General features: G+C 52.0%; 9 protein-coding genes and 1 non-coding gene across 10 annotated transcripts; 6 read left to right on the top strand and 4 right to left on the bottom strand.

Annotated features, from left to right (window-relative positions):
* The first annotated feature begins 159 nt into the window (after positions 1 to 159).
* On the top strand, positions 160 to 4,307 carry HMPREF1120_02773 (acyl-CoA dehydrogenase). The gene is made up of 4 exons (XM_009156818.1): positions 160 to 2,352; positions 2,410 to 2,871; positions 2,951 to 3,268; positions 3,370 to 4,307. The coding sequence occupies exons 1-4, from the start codon at positions 2,239 to 2,241 to the stop codon at positions 3,892 to 3,894; spliced, it is 1,419 nt and encodes a 472-aa protein (XP_009155066.1). The 5' UTR covers positions 160 to 2,238; the 3' UTR covers positions 3,895 to 4,307.
* On the bottom strand, positions 284 to 378 carry HMPREF1120_09303. The gene has a single exon. It is a non-coding gene; the product is annotated as a tRNA-Thr (tRNA).
* HMPREF1120_02774 (aliphatic nitrilase) lies at positions 532 to 1,611 on the bottom strand (the record flags this gene model as incomplete). The annotated part of the gene is made up of 1 exon (XM_009156819.1): positions 532 to 1,611. One exon carries the CDS (start codon positions 1,609 to 1,611, stop codon positions 532 to 534), a length of 1,080 nt encoding a protein of 359 aa, XP_009155067.1.
* Positions 4,308 to 5,470: 1,163 nt separating the features above from the next.
* On the bottom strand, positions 5,471 to 5,884 carry HMPREF1120_02772 (uncharacterized protein; the record flags this gene model as incomplete). Its single annotated transcript, XM_009156817.1, has 1 exon — positions 5,471 to 5,884. One exon carries the CDS (start codon positions 5,882 to 5,884, stop codon positions 5,471 to 5,473), a length of 414 nt encoding a protein of 137 aa, XP_009155065.1.
* Positions 5,885 to 7,737: 1,853 nt separating this feature from the next.
* On the top strand, positions 7,738 to 9,459 carry HMPREF1120_02771 (uncharacterized protein; the record flags this gene model as incomplete). Its single annotated transcript, XM_009156816.1, has 4 exons — positions 7,738 to 7,762; positions 7,914 to 8,122; positions 8,171 to 8,591; positions 8,639 to 9,459. The coding sequence occupies 4 exons, from the start codon at positions 7,738 to 7,740 to the stop codon at positions 9,457 to 9,459; spliced, it is 1,476 nt and encodes a 491-aa protein (XP_009155064.1).
* A 1,051-nt stretch (positions 9,460 to 10,510) lies between these two features.
* HMPREF1120_02770 (uncharacterized protein) lies at positions 10,511 to 11,480 on the top strand (the record flags this gene model as incomplete). Its single annotated transcript, XM_009156815.1, has 3 exons — positions 10,511 to 10,583; positions 10,713 to 10,797; positions 10,925 to 11,480. The coding sequence occupies 3 exons, from the start codon at positions 10,511 to 10,513 to the stop codon at positions 11,478 to 11,480; spliced, it is 714 nt and encodes a 237-aa protein (XP_009155063.1).
* Positions 11,481 to 12,096: 616 nt separating this feature from the next.
* HMPREF1120_02769 (40S ribosomal protein S7) lies at positions 12,097 to 13,674 on the top strand. Its single transcript, XM_009156814.1, has 2 exons — positions 12,097 to 12,400; positions 12,506 to 13,674. The coding sequence occupies exons 1-2, from the start codon at positions 12,239 to 12,241 to the stop codon at positions 12,956 to 12,958; spliced, it is 615 nt and encodes a 204-aa protein (XP_009155062.1). The 5' UTR covers positions 12,097 to 12,238; the 3' UTR covers positions 12,959 to 13,674.
* Positions 13,332 to 14,408, bottom strand: HMPREF1120_02768 (biotin synthesis protein BioC; the record flags this gene model as incomplete). Its single annotated transcript, XM_009156813.1, has 1 exon — positions 13,332 to 14,408. One exon carries the CDS (start codon positions 14,406 to 14,408, stop codon positions 13,332 to 13,334), a length of 1,077 nt encoding a protein of 358 aa, XP_009155061.1.
* A 229-nt stretch (positions 14,409 to 14,637) lies between these two features.
* HMPREF1120_02767 (uncharacterized protein) lies at positions 14,638 to 16,157 on the top strand. The gene is made up of 2 exons (XM_009156812.1): positions 14,638 to 15,530; positions 15,585 to 16,157. The coding sequence occupies exons 1-2, from the start codon at positions 15,054 to 15,056 to the stop codon at positions 15,918 to 15,920; spliced, it is 813 nt and encodes a 270-aa protein (XP_009155060.1). The 5' UTR covers positions 14,638 to 15,053; the 3' UTR covers positions 15,921 to 16,157.
* Positions 16,158 to 16,373: 216 nt separating this feature from the next.
* On the top strand, positions 16,374 to 18,805 carry HMPREF1120_02766 (oxidoreductase). Its single transcript, XM_009156811.1, has 2 exons — positions 16,374 to 17,246; positions 17,302 to 18,805. Exons 1-2 carry the CDS (start codon positions 16,808 to 16,810, stop codon positions 18,708 to 18,710), a joined length of 1,848 nt encoding a protein of 615 aa, XP_009155059.1. The 5' UTR covers positions 16,374 to 16,807; the 3' UTR covers positions 18,711 to 18,805.
* The last annotated feature ends 10 nt before the right edge of the window (positions 18,806 to 18,815 follow it).

The following is an 18,815-nucleotide window of genomic DNA, read 5'->3' as shown; positions in this document are numbered from 1 at the left end:
GTGTTAGATAGACTCTCCTAGTATCGTGTTCCTCCTACAGCGTTCAAGTTCGCGATATCCACTGTCCGAATCCAATGATGTCTTACTGGTAACACAACAAATAGCCGAGGTCGTGGTTCTCATTTTCCGCCGGAATTATCGTTTGGCGTTTCTGTACTAGCTTGTGGGTCAAACAACTGTCAACATCGCACGTCTGCATGTTCGTAACCGCACTACTGCATTGAAAAGGGGTCAAAGGCCACAAAAAAAAAGCAAAAAAACAAATGTTTCTTGTCAGTTCGAATGCTCCCTACAGGACTTGAACCTGTGACCTCCACATCTCGTACGACAGAATTGACGATTACTAGTGTGGCGCTGCTACCACTGAGCTAAGAGAGCGTGTTGACTGAAGTTGCTGATCTGACAACCAGATGCTTCGTGAAATATGATGGAATAAAACTTGAATGTGCTTATTAGGCAGCTCGGCCCGATGGAGATTCCCTTCAAGGCACTCCGGTGGAAAACGTTCACCGCCTTTCCCTGTCAGTATGCTCACTCTTTACCGTGGTCCTTTTGGACATCGTCTCCATCACTGAATGTGGCCGGCTCTTGTCTGGTACGGTTGACGTGGAGAGAAAAGACATCCAACCTCTGATACCCTCCGACCACGTCGTGGTACTGCTTGCCTTCGATGCACTCGTTCAAATCCAAAGTGGCGTACAAAATGCCCTCTTCATCCTTCAACGTGTGCCTGGTGGACATGGTTCTTGTGTCTGGATCGATCACGTAGCCTGACACGGTCTTTCCATTCGGGTCGAGGAACTGACTTGCAGCACGGGGATATCTTTTGAGCATACTCTTGATCTCCTCGGGATTTTCGGTCATGGAGGCAATCTCGTCCATTGCAGCGTCGTCCAGATTGGCGGCGCACATGACGCCAAAGCATTTGGCCTCGAAGCAGTGCGCGGCTGCCCTGGTATGATTTGCAGTGACGTTGTCGTAATTACGACTGGTCTCGGCGCCAGGCGTGTCTTCACTGATGGCCCGGGTCGGCCAGATGGCAGGCCAGGTCGAGATATGGACCTGCTCGCCCTGGCTCATCAAGGTGTACCGGGCCAGCGGGTTGGTGTTTTCACCACAGATCAAGGCCCCTATCTTGCCATATGGGGTGTCTGCTACGCGAAGGCCATAGCCGTCCCCAGGGGCCCAGCTCAGCTTCTCGAAGAAGGTGGGCATCAATTTGCGGTGGTGGACCAAGATCTGGCCATCCTCACCGATGATCAGATTGGTGTTGAACAGTGTCGCGGAGCTATATGGAACTTTCTCGGATATGCCCAAGCTAACTGTGACGCAATGCTTGGAGGCTGCTTCACGGATCGCGGCAACTTCCTCCCCATCTACATATAGTGGTTGCGAAGCGAGGCGGCGGAAGAAATGATGAGTCTTGGTTGGCGGCAGGATCGACGACCATACGGGGAATCCGGGGATGGACGCCTCCGGGAAGACGACCAATTTGGCTGACTGGCTTGCCGCGGTCTGAATGAAGCTGATGGTCTTTTGGGTCGTCCGCTCGGCAGAGAGCAGATGTGGAGTGAGATGGCACGCGGCCGCTTTCAATTTGGGAAGAGCCATGTTACAACATAAAGCCTACCTTTGGGCATAGCAACGCCCGGCATCACGGCGGAGAAGGGAAGAATCACCTCGGAGAGCTCCAGCAGTTGATGGTGGAGATGTAGGGCTGTATGTCAGCCCAGCCAGTAGTGTGGTCTGATACAGCATGCAGTAGCAATAGAGCCGAGAAACAGGTTCAGAAAATCTGGACTTGTAGTGGTTAAGCAGGGCTAGGTCGGCGCCCGCAACGAATGATGGACTGCTAACCAGCGTCCGGCCCTGTAGATGATTCTGGGGTAAAGGACGGAATTCTGGAGCAATCGGAAGGGCGGATAGTGCCAGTGGACAAGGCCGGGCTGACTGATAGTGGACGGTCTAATATGGGACTATGGAGCGGTATCTGTTGCCCTTTTGATTGTCTTTCTCCGCCCGAGCTTGTTGGAGCATCAGCCTCGGCTCTCGGATGAGGTGACTACACGACCGCTGACCAAACAACCAACCTGACAACCAGGGCTGCTGAGCACCTCAGGTCATTAATAAACTGGTCATTGATTCAGTTCTGCTTCTGTATTATATTCCCTTGGTCTTCTCAACTCGCAATATCGGGCGATCTCTTCCTCGAATCTGTGCTGTCGATAACTCTGCAACATGTCGGTCCCTTACTTGATCAACAGCGCCACTGGCCACATTCCGGCGTCGGAAAGGATTCCCGTCATTGCGCGGCCTTTTGTGAGCGAACGAGCGAAGAAGACTTTGGACCTGGTACGTAACAAATTAACCATTAAATCGGACCTCAATGCCAATGTTTGTATCTACTAGGTTGAGAGATTCGTCGAGGAAGAATGCATCCCAGCCGATGCCGTCTTCAAGCAACAGATCGGCGAAGGGGCCGTGCAGCGCTTCGACTCACATCCTCAGATCATTGAGGACCTGAAAGTCAAGGCGCGGAAACTGGGCCTGTGGAACATGTTCCTGCCCAAGAACCACTTCAAGGAGGGTGCTGGCTTCAGCAACCTCGAGTACGGCCTGATGGCCGAGTACCTTGGCAAATCTGTTGTTGCCAGCGAGGCAACCAACTGTGCCGCCCCTGACACGGGCAACATGGAGGTGTTTGCCAAGTACGGCACCGAGGAGCAGAAGAAGAAGTGGCTGGTTCCCCTGCTGAACGGCGAGATCCGATCCGCTTTCTTGATGACCGAACCCGGCGTTGCCAGCAGTGATGCCACCAACATCGAGCTGGACATGAAGAAGGATGGTGACTACTACGTTTTGAACGGACAGGTCTGTGACTCCAACTCCTTTTCTGAGACCCCCTACGTTTTTGGAGGTTGCTGTTTGCTAACAACTTTTGGTCCTGCAGAAATGGTGGTCCAGCGGTGCCGGCGACCGCCGCTGCAAGATCTACATTGTCATGGGCAAGACAGATCCTCGCAATCCGGACAAATACAGACAACAATCCGTCATCCTCGTCCCGGCCGACACCCCAGGCATCACTATCACCCGGATGTTGTCGGTCATTGGATTCGATGACGCCCCGCACGGCCACGGTCATATTGAATTCAACAATGTCCGCGTGCACAAGAGCAACCTGGTTCTCGGCGAGGGCCGTGGTTTCGAAGTCATTCAAGGCCGTTTGGGACCCGGCAGAATCCACCATGCCATGAGATCTGTTGGCGCTGTGAGTATCTCGGGCTGTCCTCTTCCCTATGATTGTCCTGTCTTTGGGAGGCATGAATTCGAAAAGGAATTGAACTGACAAGAAACTCTACTTTTGAACAGGCCGAGAAAGCCCTCGAGTTGTTCCTCGCCCGAATCAATGACCCATCCAAGAAGCCATTCGGCAAGCAACTGCATGAGCACGGCATCATGCTAGAGCGAGTGGCCAAGTCGCGTATTGAGATCGATGCCTCGCGCCTGGCCGTGCTGAATGCCGCCATCAAGATCGACCAGAGCAACGCCAAGGACGCCCTCAAGGAGATTGCCGAGGTCAAGGTCCAGGTCCCAAACATGCTGTTGGAGGTGCTCGACCGCGCCATCCAAGCTTACGGTGGCGCCGGTGTCTCCCAGGACACGCCCCTGGCCGCCATGTGGGCCAACGGTCGAACCATGAGAATCGTCGACGGGCCGGATGAGGTGCATATCCTGCAACTCGGTCGCAACGAGAACAAGCGTGGCCCCGCCCTGTTGAAGCGCATTCAGGCCCAGAAGGAGAAGACCAGAGAACTGCTTAGGCAATATGGCCTTGAGGTGAAAGATCCTCTGCAGCTCAACCGCGTCAGCGGAGGCAGCCAGTCCAAATTGTAAACAGAACAGAACAGAACAGCTATATATACCTACCTAGGAGAGGATGGCGTGGCACAAGACAAAGTGTCTGATCTGCTAGTCATGGAGCTTGAAGTTCTGGATGTTTGGGACACTGGCACAATGGGAAAATATTTTGTTACGCCGTCTTCTTGCTAGAAATTCCCTCTGCTTCTCCGACCGCTTATGGGGCATCCGTATCACTTGCTGTATCCATGCTGTCCCATTAAGCGTGCACCTTGGAAGTTGTTCTTTCGACAGGCAGATAGTATCGACAGTCATTGAACTCCAGATTATGCTCTTCGTCAATGTAGCTGAGCGCATCATATCTACCAGGTCATCTGGGCAATATATAATGGGATGAAGCAGCATAAGTCTGTGAGCAGGTACAAGAATAGGATATGCATTTTCATCGCTCTTCTAGGGTGCTGTAGACCGTCAGGCAGAATGTCTTTGCGTTCAGACTTTAGACTTCCTGCATCTGTGCTCCCCATCCAAACGGGAGTTGCAACCTCTCAAACAAAGATAATTCCAGAATTGCCCAGCTCGGGAGATGATGGATTGTCCCCTTTCCTTAAAGTGGACCAGAACCGTAGCAAGGCAACCACGCCACATAATGCAAGAGCACACCTGGCCAGTCAACTCCGAAGTCGTCTCAGATCTCATTGGTGCCGTATGTCTTGTGGCTCCCGGGCAAGTCCGGGGCAAATTCTGCACCTCGCCGTCGGTTTTGCACGTCCAGTTCTGGATTCCGCAGCTAGACTTGCCTTTTGACCTTGCGAGAGATAACACTAAGTCTGTCGGCTTCCTCGGATTGTATGTGCTCGATCTTGCCCATTTCACGTCTGGCAGAGGCTATCCTTGACATTCTCTGCGTTGGCCAAGGTAGAGGGCCGTGACCAAGCATAAAGACCAGCTACAACAATGGTTGCCTTGGACGCTGGACAACTTGTGGCGGCTCTCCTCAACTGAAATAGTTCAGTCAACCAGGTACGGGTTCTCGCAGCTCAATCGGAGGTCTGTAAATCCTTGAGACCCAGCATGGAAGCGGTAATCTGGTTGGTGGAAGTACTGCGCCAACCGCGGAGAACGGCCGTAGTCTGGCATTAGACATGATAAGTGTCTCATGGTCTTGACTGACGCCTCCATCGCACGTTCAGGAGACTGCAGTTGTCGTCATCACGGATGCCCATATTTGACACAACCACTATAATTGACAATGGGCTTGAGAGAGGGCGCCACGGGATCAAAACATCGTGGGGGCTACCATTTAACCAACCCGTCGTAGCTGTTGTAATAACACCATACCGACATCAAGCATGCCCATTTGGCGCAGACAAGTAAATATCGAACTGACTTGGCGTAGTTGCTGACCGGTCTGGGTGAAGATAGCGCGTACCCTCAGAGGCGGACTTATTTGCCGGTTGTTGATGCATAAGAAGCATTGGGCTTGGTGCCCGTTTCTCAGTCGTAAAGCCCTGTATAGGAAGCCTCTCGAGTCTGCTGGACCATGGCGGTCGCGACCATGCTTTAGTCATCCTTTTCACGGCGGAAACATGCTTTCTCGGGAGTTTCGCATTTAGGTGTTTTGCTGGATAGCTGGTTCACGCGCTTCAGTAGTCTGACCCGGGCTGTTCAGCTCAGGGTTCGTGTCGCACAGTTTTGCAATGACGTCTGGTCTGATTATGTCTTTCCGAAATTGTTCCTGTTGGAGGAGTTCGAGATTCCTAAGAGTTGCGCCAGGGTGCGTTAGGTACTTGACATACTGCGGCGTGCGCCAGTACTCGTAAAGGTATTTGAGGTATCGCGCAAATCTCGCTGCATCGCAGTCTTCATCTTCAGCAGACTCCTGGGACGTGGTCGGCTTATTAAGTAGATGGGGATAATTCAAGGCGAGATATTGCAGATAATGTGGATTCGCGAGACATAGCACAAACTCGAGTTCGAGAGTAAAGCGATGCGAAACAGGGGTCGGGGGTGTCGTGGTCTCCATCGTCGTCAGCGCTAGATCCAGAGCGCTCTGCGTGATCGTCCAATCCTTGCCGTCAGTAAGGTGACTGAAAGATTAAGTGATAATTGTTGTATGTTGCAAGCTTCGAAGTGCACAGCCCAGTCCACTGCCTAATCTGGTTTCGCAAGCAATATCAAGACTGACCCACTTCTCACGTGCCTTTGACCCGGACAGTTGGACTCGTGTGATCTCTTCGACCTCGGTCTACAACATTGTACGTCCTGTATGACCTTTGCTAAATAATAAACGGCTTCAGACGTAGGTCGAGATCGTGCCTTTTCGCCGACGGAAGCGAGTGTTCCGCGCCGTTTAGGGGTGTGGCAAAGCTAAAGGTAACGCGACCGCGCCGCCTGTTGTTGGTTCAACGTGTTTGGCTCTGTTAGTCTTCGAGGATTAAAGTGTGTGGCGGAGAAATAGTTGGTCTGTGCCCGCTATATGGTAGGCTCTCCTGAATGACAGCTGTCCGGGGAGACCACGACGTACAACGGATATTGGAAGGCTGGGAAGAGGATTACGTCTCACTGTCTCTGACTTGAGAGGTTCTTCGGCTTCCAGTGAGCGGCGACGGGATCAGACGAAAGGGCTGTGCAGTAGTGGGTAGCCAGTGCCAATCAGCTGGGCGGTTTCGCTTTTCTGGATGCAAATCGGGCCAGGTCTGAGACAGTGAAGGGGGGATGATCACTATATTGAAACCAACGTGAAGGGAGATTTGCCGTCGATCACGATGACAATAATGGCATTTTTGGAGGGCTCAATAATGATATGCCAGCCTGCTCTCGCTGCCGCGTTGTCAGGACTGCCAGGTATAGGACTGCCAGGTATACAGTTGGTGGCACCGGCCGTTGGCGAGTTCCTGCCAAGTTGTCGCAATCAGAGTGTGAAGTAAGCAAGGAAAAGGGCTCTGGAGTCGTCATGCGGTCCAGGTCTGGCACATCGTAACCGGATACCTGTAGAGAACTTGAACAACAAGGGGTGTTGCCAGAAGTGAGTGGTCGATGGCTTGCTGCGTGGTGTGGTGTGCCTTGGATGCAGTGTGTGGTTCTGTGCCTGCGCCTGTTCCTGTGCACCAGGGATCCGCGGAGACGGAGACCAAGCCGGGCCAGTGAGTCTCCAGGCACCTTAGGTATAGTGCTGGTGGCCTGCACCTGCCTGCGCAGGCCCGAAGCGGCCCTTGTAGCCCAGCGCTCTGCTCTACAGTAGTAGTAGTACCTAACCGTACAACGTAGGTACTATTATTATTGCCGTCTGCTCCCCTCCCCCCTGCGCGTAACCATAATAATAATAGTAGTAGGTGGCCTGCGCTCTCTTCGCTGCCACCAACTTCACCTGCACCTTGATCAGCCTCCCTCCCATCTTCTTCCCCTTTTCTTCTCACATTCATCATTCACCGCGACATCAAGCATATCCTACTTCAGTATTGTCTTCTCACAACAGCCATACGATACCCCTACGGCGTCTCTTGGTTATTTGGCGCACGGCTACTGTCTGCCCGTGTTCCTGTGATTGATGCCCGAATAGGGGCTTCGCTGGAACCACACGACGCAATCCACACCTCAATCTAAACAAAAACACTCTCCCGCATCGCTGTCGTGACCCACATCAGTGTCCCTTGAATAGCCAGCAAGGAGGCTGTGACCTGAGTCGAGGCTTTGATCCTTCACGTCTTCGTATTTCGAGCCTCATACCAACGTGACGGCTACCTCGCCGAACAGACACCCACTGCACACCTACTTGTGCTACACTGACTGGCTACTTGCGCGTCACTCTCGATACTCGACTACAGGCAAGTCGACTTATTGCAATATCGTTACAAATTTGGAGATTAGGGGGCTACAATGGCTTTTGCGGCACCCATGATCGGTACGTGAGCGGTGTTATCAACTGTGCCTGTCTTTGTCGCCTTTGTCCTACCTTGTGGTGTTGACCTTGGATCTAAAACACATGAACATTTGCTTCTTCATTCGCGACAGCAGATTTACCATGGATTCCGAAACTGACCTTTTTCACATAGAACGTGGCCCTTCTCCTCTCGCATCCAACAACCCTTTCCGCAACCGTGCTGCCGATCGAGCCATCAGCCCAGGTGTTGCACCTAGAACTACCGCTACAAACCCGTTTCTCGATGTCAGCGAACTAGGGTCCGCAGAGGGAACGACCAAGACTGGCGCAACAGCTGGGAATGCAAAAACTCCGTCTGCTGAACAAACGTCCGACATATTTGTGAGTAACTCATATTCCACTGAAGTCCCTCCCCTGACATTGTGACAGCAACTGTTGAGTCTCGATGACACTTCCAAGCCTGCGCAACAACCCCCGGTGAATGGCGCTGCCCGGAGGGAGAATGTTGCCCCCAGACCATATCCAACAAGAGGCACTTCATCCCGCCATAGACGGAGTATGTCGGAAGAAGAGCGTCGACGTCAGCAGAGCAAGACACGAAACCCGCAGAATGAACTCGACATCTTTGCCGATCCTCCGGGACCAAACCGACCTCGAAATCTACGTGCGCCACGACGTAACTCGGAATCTTCTGTACGCGATAAACCGAAAGACCTGGACCTTGAAGCTGAAAGAAGGAGAAAGGAGAGGAAAGTGCGCGACGGAAAAGGCTCTCACCGTTCGAAGAAACCCAACGCTAAGTTGGACATCATTGACAAACTAGACGTCAGTAGCATCTACGGGACTGGCTGTAAGTTTTGCATGTTTCTGTCCATGGGTTCCACTAACAACTTTTAGTGTTTCATCACGATGGTCCATTCGATGCGTGCAATCCTCATCGCAACCGCAAAGGCGCCAAACAGGCTCCCATTCAAGCCTTCCCCAAAGACTCCGTCAACATGCAACTTGGTGGCTCGGGTCCTCTTAATGCCAAGTTGAACTATGATCAGTACAATGGCACCGGACAAGAAGCACATGTTGATTACAATGAAGCTGCTGTCGCCGATGAGGACGCCGAATATCTGCGCCGGCCTCAAGTCGAGCGGAGTGCCAGCTTTAACCCTACCGCTCGTATAGACCCCGTTCATGGCGAGGAAACATATGGACTTGGTACAAGCACCTTCCTGGAAGGAGCCCCTGCGAGCCGAGCAGCAATCCAGCGTCGAGAGAGCGAGAATGAAGCGGCGCAGCAAGCCTACAATGCAGGCGGACTATCACGGAAGAAGAGTTTGGCACAGAGAATCAAAGCTGTCCGTCCCAAATACTCCGAAACAGGACGGATGACCTCTCCCGAGCCGGTCGGTGCGACTGGCAGCCCACTTGGCACCGGCAGATTTGAACAGCAGACTGGAAATCCCTTCTTCCAAGACTACGACAAGGACTATGAGAAGAAGGGCACACAGATTGCATTCGTCGAAGAACAACAAAAGACGGGCCGAGCTCGTGCCCCCAGCAGCCCGCGCTATGGCCTAGGCCTCGAAAGAAAAATGACTTCAGAAAGCGTGGGCGCCGAAGAACCCAAGTCAGTGAGCACCGGCGGCGGCTTTCTTAGTCGGGTCAAGAGCATGAAAGGTGGCCGTAGCCGTACACGCGAACGCCGAGATACCGGTACATCATAGAGAGATATCAGATTTAGGCCCGGCGCAGACGGTACTTGGGGGTTTAGGGCAATGGTCACTGGATAACATGACTGGGACCAACGAACGGATTCTTTCAGATGCGAGGCGCAATTGAGACCCAGGCGTTCACGGAAAGGTGCATATGGGCTATTACAACGTGAACCTGCTACTACCTGCAGCAAAGGAAGGACAACAGCCGTGGAAATGGAATGACGACATGAATGACATGTGGCGAGCCAGGGCGGGAATGATAACAGCCTACCTTCTGGAAGAAGTTGGGATAAACCGCCACAGCCTCGACTTGGATTCCGTGGAACGGATCGAGCTGGAAGATTTTGCGAAGACACGGTTTCTGTAGCCAGATGTTGGCGACGGAGACGCAGCTGGATATGGAAATTGAGATTGGAGCTGGCCACGGCCGTCGCACTGCAGAGTGCAACATTTAAAGCCTGGTGCACAACCTGCACCGGGATGCCCGCTTTCACCCTAGAAATTGGTAGTCATTAGTCCAGTGCTGTTTCGTCCCTCGCTTACTGGCAGCCTAACTATTAGCTGGCTACTGAACTCCTAGGTTGGACTTTCTACATACAGATTGAACGAAATCGGCTTTGGAAAATCAAACCCATGAATTTCTGGTCCCAGACGTCTTGGATACCCAAGGGGTAGATTACCAAGCTCGGCGGCAGCCTTGCCAGTCCGGGTTGATCGTTTTAAAGATTAACCGATCAACCTCGGAAAGTCCACTGTCTGGGAACACTCCTCCCACGCCGCCCTTTGAGCTGACTAATGGACAAGGTATACGCCGACCATGTTGGTCGGATAGAGTAATAAAAGAGGACAGACAGGATAGTGAGATTTAATAGCATGAATCAAAACACGCTGCAGCTGTCTACCTAGGTGACTCCTGTATATTTATTTCTTGCCGTTCGCGCAGCAGCAAATATAACTGGTATTAAACCACACGCGTCCATCTCCTCACCACCACCAGCTCATTGCCATCAATGGTACGAAAACAAAGTCTCAGAATCACGACCTAGAAGCCGTGACTACCATGTCCAACGATATCATCCTCTACGATCTGGCTTCCCGCCAGGGAAAATCCTGGAGTTTGAACCCATGGAAACGTGAGTCGGTTCCCATTTCCCCATGAATCCCTCCATTGGTACTCCTGCAAAAAGGATACATTTAGAGCAGAGGGTGTATCGTGTGATGTGATTGACTGACTTTCCGTCCTCACCATTCTGCGTATGCAGCACGCCTGGTGATGAACTATAAGGGTATCCCATACAAGACGGAATTTTTAGAGTATCCGGAGCTCGAACCTACCTTTAAAAAATTGTGAGTCTGAGCCGCCCGAGCCTCAGAAGTCGTATACCTTGTCTAGGTACCTGGGAACACTCTTTTCTTGTTGAGACAAATAGAAGATTCCGATCCGCTCGCTCACAGTTCGTTTTGTTTCTTTCAGTGGAATACCGCCAAACGAGACCGGAAACTTCAAGTACACCTCGCCCACGATCCGGCTCCCGAACGGCCGGTACGTGATGGACTCACGCAAGATCGCGGACGTTTTGGAGGCAGAGTACCCGGACCCGCCACTGCATCTGGATTCGCCGTATCAGGAACGCGTCGAGGATGTGCTCAAGGATGTGCTGGACAACTGCCGCCCCATCTTCGCCCCGCTTGCGCCCAAGGTCTTCCTCAACACGGCGTCGCAGGGGTATATTGCGAAGTCGCGCCAAGAGCTTTACGGCAAAACCTTGGATGAGCTTTACCAAGAAGCGGAGCCGGGGTTCGAGAAGGCCAAAACTGGGATCAAGAAGCTTGGTGATTTGCTTGATGAGAATCCCGCCGGGCCGTTTTTCGAGGGTAGCAAGCCCATCTATGCGGACTTTATGGTGGTTGCTTGGCTCAAGATGATGGATGGCTTGGGTTGGGCCGAGAGGATTTTCGCGTGCGAGGGTGGAAAGCAGTTGTTGAGACTGTATCGGGCTAGCTCTAAGTGGCTGGAAAGAGATAACTGAAGCCATTGATTCAAGCAGAGTCAAAGGATGCTGGGGCTAGATAGTAGTAGGTATTTCCTCCTGGGGTAAGATAGTAGTAGGTATTTCTTGCTGGGGGTAGATAAGGGAGAATCCTCTCCAAAAGGCAAGGCTGTGCTGTCATGGGGCCACCACTGCAGACTCTCTCATCCTTGTCCTGTCATAGACACAGAGCGACAAGCCTTGCCTTCAATCATGATAGGTGCTGCACCATTGAACATAGACGGCCAGGAAGACATTGTCTACCATTGAAGCCAGGTCTCACCTTGTCGGGACCTCATGCATGAAGCAAGGTATGTTGGCAGACAATAACGGACGACGTGCTCAAATTGAGATTGAGGGAGGCGATGATTGTAGTTAGTAATGCAAGAGCGCATTCCTACCGTGTATAATCAATAATGGTAGTAGTATGTTGCATGGTTCATGGAGAGTGTCCCACTGCCACCACGTTGGCACCAAAAGGAGGGATGAAATGTGTTTCTATCTTAGTGCTTTAACGTATTGATGCGCCGCTGCACACTACGGCGACGCAGTTAATGTGCAAAACGAAAAGGTACGGGACAACTTCCTGTTTAAGAGATTAGGGCTACGAAAATCTTGGCACTCAAATACACGTTGGCTTCCACCCGCAACCGTCGAAAGTTCAGCGAGTCGACCGTAGGATCAATCCAGCACCAACACCTGCAAATCCGAGACAATTGGCGGCCGGAAACCAGCTCGCAGTCCTCCAGTCCGCAATCATGTCTCAACCAGCGCTGAACAAGATCGCCCACAACAGCCCTTCGAGGCAAAACCCGTCCGAGCTGGAGACCAGCATCGCAACCGCCCTGTATGAGCTCGAGACCAACATCCCAGACTTGAAGTCGGCCTTGAGACCTCTCCAGTTCGTCTCTGCTCGCGAGGTATGAACGACCCCTACTTTGCCGTCGAAGCGAACCATCAGTTGCAGTGGCATTTTGGAAACATACAAGGAGTTGCAAAAACGGAAACTAACAAACGGTCTACAGCTCGAAGTTGGCCACGGCAAGCGCGCCATTGTCGTCTTCGTCCCCGTTCCTCTTCTGTCCGGATTCCACAAGGTTCAGCAGCGCCTGACCCGCGAACTCGAGAAGAAGTTCTCCGACCGCCATGTCATCTTCATCGCTTCGCGCCGCATCCTGCCTCGCCCCAAGCGCTCCAACCGATCCCGCAACTCGCAGACCCAGAAGCGTCCTCGCAGCAGAACTTTGACCGCCGTCCACAACGCCATCCTCGAAGATGTCGTCTACCCCGTCGAAATCGTCGGCAAGAGACTCCGAACCAAGGAAGATGGCAGCAAGGTCTTGAAGGTCATTCTGGACGAGAAGGAGCGCGGTGGTGTCGACTACAGACTCGACACTTACTCCGAGGTTTACCGAAAGTTGACCGGCCGTGTCTGTGGCTTCGAGTTTCCCCTGAGCAGCGCCGTGGACTATTCTTAGATTGTGTGCAAATGCAGGGAGGGCAGCAACTGGTGTTTAAGCTTGCAAGTGGATAGGTGAAAATGATCGATCCGGCTTAACCAAAAGAAAAGAATCCGCACGACCGGTTCAAGGGTGCTTCATCACGGTCGTGCTCCAGTTGATGAAAAGAGAGACATGACCTGGCAGCTCACCATTGTCATTATGCAAAGGCAGCAGCATTGTGCCTCGGTGGAGCGAACGCACCAAATACTTCGTGAAAGCAATCAAAGTTCTACCAAAAACATTTTCGGGTGTTTTCTTGTTCATTGGGAAGAGTTCCACATGGTCCAAGCGATGAAAACTTGTCGTATATCTACATTATGGTTGGTTTTCTCATGTACAGCATCTATTGTTACAGGCCGAAATCCCCTCCACCAAGTATATCTTTCATGTTGACTTTGCCGCTGCCCCTCTCCAGAGGCATTGGCTGATTGGGGCCGGCTTTCCATCCTATCATGTAGATGACACGAAAGGTTGCGGGGATTCTATCCTTTTCCCCTTCATTGCAATGCAGTTCGCGATATATGGCCTCGTTTGCAAGCAGGACATCTCGACTGATCGGGCCGCCGCCGGATTTGAGAATCGCGTTCCCTTCTCCCATGGCTTGTATGTCTGTCATCAAGGCAAATGTGTCAGGGTATTCTACGATGATGTCGTCGACGTCCACTGTGAGGAGTTTGAATCCCGCCCGGCCCAGCAGGTTCCCCACGTCACGGACATCGGCTAAGGGCGAAATGTGCGGCGACACTCCGCCCCGGCGCTCTAGATCAGCCAGCTGTAACGATGAGCGCAGTTCGAATAGTGTATCTCCGCCGAACATGGCGGCGATGAAAGGGGCGTCTGGTTTCAGAATATTGTTGATGCTGGAGAGCACTGAAGGGAGGTCGTTGATCCAGTGTAGGGATAGAGAGGATAAGACCGCGTCGAACGAATTGGCATCGTAGGGAAGTGTTTCGAGCGAGGGCAGGACCGTCTGGGTGATGGGCACTTTGGGCGCAGGCAGCGAGTCGTCCCGATGAAGGGTCGTCGGCGAGGTTTCTGCACACACCAGGTGTTGGACACGTTCAGAGAGGGGAATTTTGGCCTTTGCCTGGTCCTCGGGTACTTCTGGTGCAATCAGAGGTGGTCTGGACAGCGCTCGTGCAATATGGCAGCTGTTGGCTCCTAGATCTAGGACTTTAGGGAATTGTCGGTCAATGTCTAGGAGCCGGTCCACAAGCCGCTGCGCCACTTCGTCTTTGAGGTAGTCGACATGTCGACTGTATTCTGCGTTCGCGGCCGCCCGCTCTTTCTGAAGGTATTTGACGTTCTCGTTGAATACTTGAAGCGTTGGTCTACCGGGAGCCTGCACTGCATATTTTCTGGAAATGGAGAGAGGCCGGTGTAGAGCTGGCATTGCAAGCCATGGTCGCAGCGCTGCTGGCTTCATTTTTCACCTTGAAACCTCCTGTTCACTCAGGCAAGTCAATGCCTGGCTGCACAAGAGATGAACCTGACCGTTCAGTGATTGATTTGTATAAATTCCATCATCATATATCCTCGTCCAGAATTGAAAGTTACGTCGCCGCTTTTACAGGGCCTCTATCTGAAGCCATGAGCACCCAGAGGAAACCCAAGCTGCTTTAGCACAACAACACCGACACGTCCTACTAGTAGTACTTTCCTCCCATTGAAACGCGGAGTAAACACCACCCACAGCTACCACTGCAGGGTTCTTTGCTGAGTGTGCTGCTGGACCGCGGCCAGTGGCCCGGCGGATGCTACTTCCAGGTATGTCACCTCGAATTCAAGGGCTTCGTTGGTTTGAAGTGGTCCTGGCCCTAGGCTGTCCGGACCAGCAACCCGGAGTTGTCGTGCAATGACGCTTCAACCTGGCTGGCTCTTGCCAGAGTTGTACAGGGGCACAACTGCGTACCTACTACCTTTGCGGCTGTCACTCCAGAGGATGCAATCGACGTCAGGTCAACTTCAAGGATGATTGTTCCGCCAATTGAGCCACAACAATTACCAACATGCTGTTGAAGTTGAACCACCGTTGAAGTCATGTTTCCCATTGCTGTTGAATTAAATACCGATGCAGACATATGCTATCAAAAGGAAGGTGAGTCTCTGCAGAATTCTCACAATGTATGCTGCTCGACGTGTTGTAGGGGCTACGGTCCCAAAGTTGGTGCGCCAACGCCCTTGCTGTGCTGCTTCTCTACGAACTAGAGCCCCAACCATCCTCGGCTTACCACAGAAGGCCGTCTTCCAACCACGATTCATTTCTTCCACGAACATCGATGACAAAATTAGCAAAAGCACAATCTCAGGTATACAAGGAGGATCAGTCGTCAGTGTCATCAAGCACGATCATGAAGAGTTGAAACAGTTTTATGACACGATCAAGGAGGCCAAAGACGAGGACACTAAAGTACGCTTCCAAAACCAGTTTACGTGGGAGCTTGCCCGACATTCTATTGGTGAAGAGCTTGTAGTGTACCCGGCCATGGAGAAGTACGTGGATGGCGGAAAAGAAATGGCCCAAAAGGATCGCGACGAGCACAACAAGGTATGAGATCTTCTGGACCTATACTGCGTATGGTAATTGATCGATTACCCCCAGGTCAAAGAGCAACTCTATGAATTCCAGGGCTTGAAGCCATCGGACGACAAATTCGAGTCGACGTTGGACTCTTTATGGTCTACGCTTTCCAAGCACATCGAGGAGGAGGAACAGCATGACCTACCGGCCCTTGAGAAGGCACTTCCACAAGGCGAGGGCGACTCTCTAGCCAAGAGTTTCTCAAGAACCAAACTCTTTGTGCCTACTCGGAGTCACCCGATGGCACCGGACAAGCCGCCCTTTGAAACCGTGGCAGGGATCCTTGCTGCTCCCATCGACAAGCTGGGCGATTTGTTCAGGAAGTTCCCGCCGGAGGACACGATTGGGAAAGCTTAATAGGATCGGGATGCGGCTTCTGAAACACCTCAGTTGTAGGATGCGGAGCCCTGGACGAAGAAGTCTGGAGGGGGTTTGCCATGGGGAAAATGGAAGGTCTACTCTCAGGCATGCTTCTCCATCGACAAAGCTACAGCCACAGTACTCTGCTTCAACTCTGCCCAAGTATCAGGAGGATAATGTAAGTAGTAGTACTCGATAACTTCATATTACAATGGTGTAAGAGGTTCACAACCATCATAGCCAATAGTCTGGCCCCAATAGCTTGCTGACGGAGCGTCAGGAGAAATGGACATCGTTGTAGAGGTTGGGCTGACTCGCGGGGTTGAGCCCACTTTTAGTCTCCACAAAAAAGTCGACGGTAACGTCACTTGGTCTTTTGTTAAGGCATACCATTGCTAAATCAGCCACTAAGGTATCCTCGCCCCGGAGGCTCAATGACGACTCGGCTTCTGTATACCCTAATTCCAACACTCCCTAGACACAACGCACACACCACAGTTATCTCGAGTGCCTGAGGGTACCTAGAAGCTTAGAACACATACCTGCCAGGCACTCATCTGAAGATATAGTGCGGAGGATGGGGATTGCCAATGTCCTTAACTCTATCGCAGGGCTTTTGCCATGGGATTTTGTACTTTGGCAAATGACCTGTCGATCAACGCGTCGTTGTATCCTGACCGGATCAAATTCCCGATCGAATCTATGACCGCCATGGACATCTGCGGTGTTCGTTCAGTGCACTGGAAACTTGCGTGTCGTCATGTCAACAAACGGGCAAGACGTGTAGGCACCAATGACCGCAGTTATGATGCTAATCTACATCACCACAAGGCTCCTTAACCAATCCTCGTGACCTGCTCCTGAACCACGAAAGACCACAAACCATGGCGCACGCTCACGGCTGGCTTCAACTCTCCCTCGCCTGCACTCGACGTTCCTCCTCACAGATCCTCTATCGTAACCTTGCGAGCAGCATCAGATCTCGTTCAAGCCTGCCTCATAAGGTCGGCAGTTTGTTATTCTACAAATCCTTGACCGTTCGAAGCCAGCCAGCAAGACGAACCCCCAGCTTACGAGCATCTGTAAGAACCATGGCGACAGTCAATGGAGACGAGCATTTCATGAAGACTTCCGGTCAGCATGACCCCGTCTGGATCCATAAAGATCCCTACATCAATCGCCCCGAATTTCGGCAACTGGACAAGGACTTGGAAGCGGATGTCTGCATTATCGGCTCAGGAATCTCGGGCATTTCCGTCGCGGAACAACTCGTCAAGAGAAACTACAAAGTGGTCATGATCGAAGCTAGAGATGCCATTTCGGGTAAGTTATGCTGATACCTTTTTGATTGCTGCTGGAGATAACTAAGACCCTCCAGGTGAGACGAGTCGTACGTCGGGTCACCTGGCATCTGATCTCGATGACGGCTATACCGAGATCGCCAAAAAGTTCGGACGTGAGGGAGCCAAAATAGCAGCTGAATCTCATAATTGGGCTATCAACCATGTGGGAGAAGTGTCCAAAGAGCTCGCTATCGACTGCGAGTATCGCAAGCTACCAGGGTACAATATCTCGCAGTACCCCAAAGGAACAAAAGAGCACGATGAAGAAATCGAGACCTTGAAAGAGGAGGTCAAGGTTGCTCAAGAAATCGGTCTCGATGCAAAGTATGTGGAAGACGCAACCATTCGCGGCTGGGACGGGAAACCCGACCAGCGCGATGCAGCGATATACAACGGTCAAGCAACGTTCCACCCCACCAAGTACCTCAACGGCGTTCTGAATTGGCTGAGGAGACAACGCAACTTTGACTGCTACACGCGCACGCGGATGACTTCGATCAACGAAAAGGGTGTCGATGTGCCTTTGACCGACGTCCATCTTGGATCGGACAAGGTGATTGTGGAAACTGCCAACGGACATAAGATCACCTGCAGCCATGCTGTTGAAGCCACCTGCGTACCGTTGCAGAAGCTCAGCTTAATTGCCGAGATGGAGTACCACCGAACATACTGCATCGCCATCCGAGTTCCAAAAGGCAGCGTGGAGGACTGTCTGATTTACGATCAAGCAGAGGAGTACAAGTATGTGCGCCTGACCGAGTGCGATGACCAATGGGATTACATGGTGGTTGGAGGCTGTGACCACAAAGTGGGACAAGAGGATGAATGGGACGAACGATACAAGGAACTGGAAACATGGACCAGGGAAAGATTCACGAATGCTGGGTCGGTAGATTACAAGTGGTCCGGGCAGATTTTCGAACCTGTCGATTACATGGCATTCATCGGAAAGAAGTCGGGATGCACACGCACATATACGATTACCGGCGACTCAGGAAACGGGCTTACTCACGGCGTGCTCGCAGGGAAACTGATCGCCGACGAGATCCAAGGTATTAAGAATCCTTGGGCCAAGGTGTACGACCCCAAGAACCGCAAGACGACCCTTATCAGCAAAGCCCCCGATATCCTCCAGCACGATCTCCAGATCAACGCACAGTACAAGCGGTTGGTGAAGTCAGACATCAAGGATATCGAAGACTTGGGCTGTGATGAAGGTGGCGTTTTAAATCCTACCATGTCCAAACCTCAAGCTATCTACAAAGACAAGGATGGCAAGGTGCATAGGCTCAGCGCCCTATGTCCGCACATGCAGGGCGTGGTATGCTGGAATAACGATGAGAAGAGCTGGGATTGCCCCGTTCACGGTAGTCGTTTCAGCAAATATGGTACCCAGCTCATTGGGCCAGCGAAAATGGGCTTGCAGCGTTTGGATGACGAGTGAGTTAGAAACCGTTCTTCCTGAAGTAGCACGGAGCTTTAGGCGTCAACAGAGATACTGAAGCAATGAAATAATGTATCACTCAACGCATTCCCATACTACAGATTA

This window comes from Exophiala dermatitidis (genome assembly GCF_000230625.1).
Source record: "Exophiala dermatitidis NIH/UT8656 unplaced genomic scaffold supercont1.2, whole genome shotgun sequence".
Lineage (NCBI taxonomy): Eukaryota > Fungi > Ascomycota > Eurotiomycetes > Chaetothyriales > Herpotrichiellaceae > Exophiala > Exophiala dermatitidis.
This window is presented reverse-complemented; position numbering and strand designations above follow the sequence as displayed.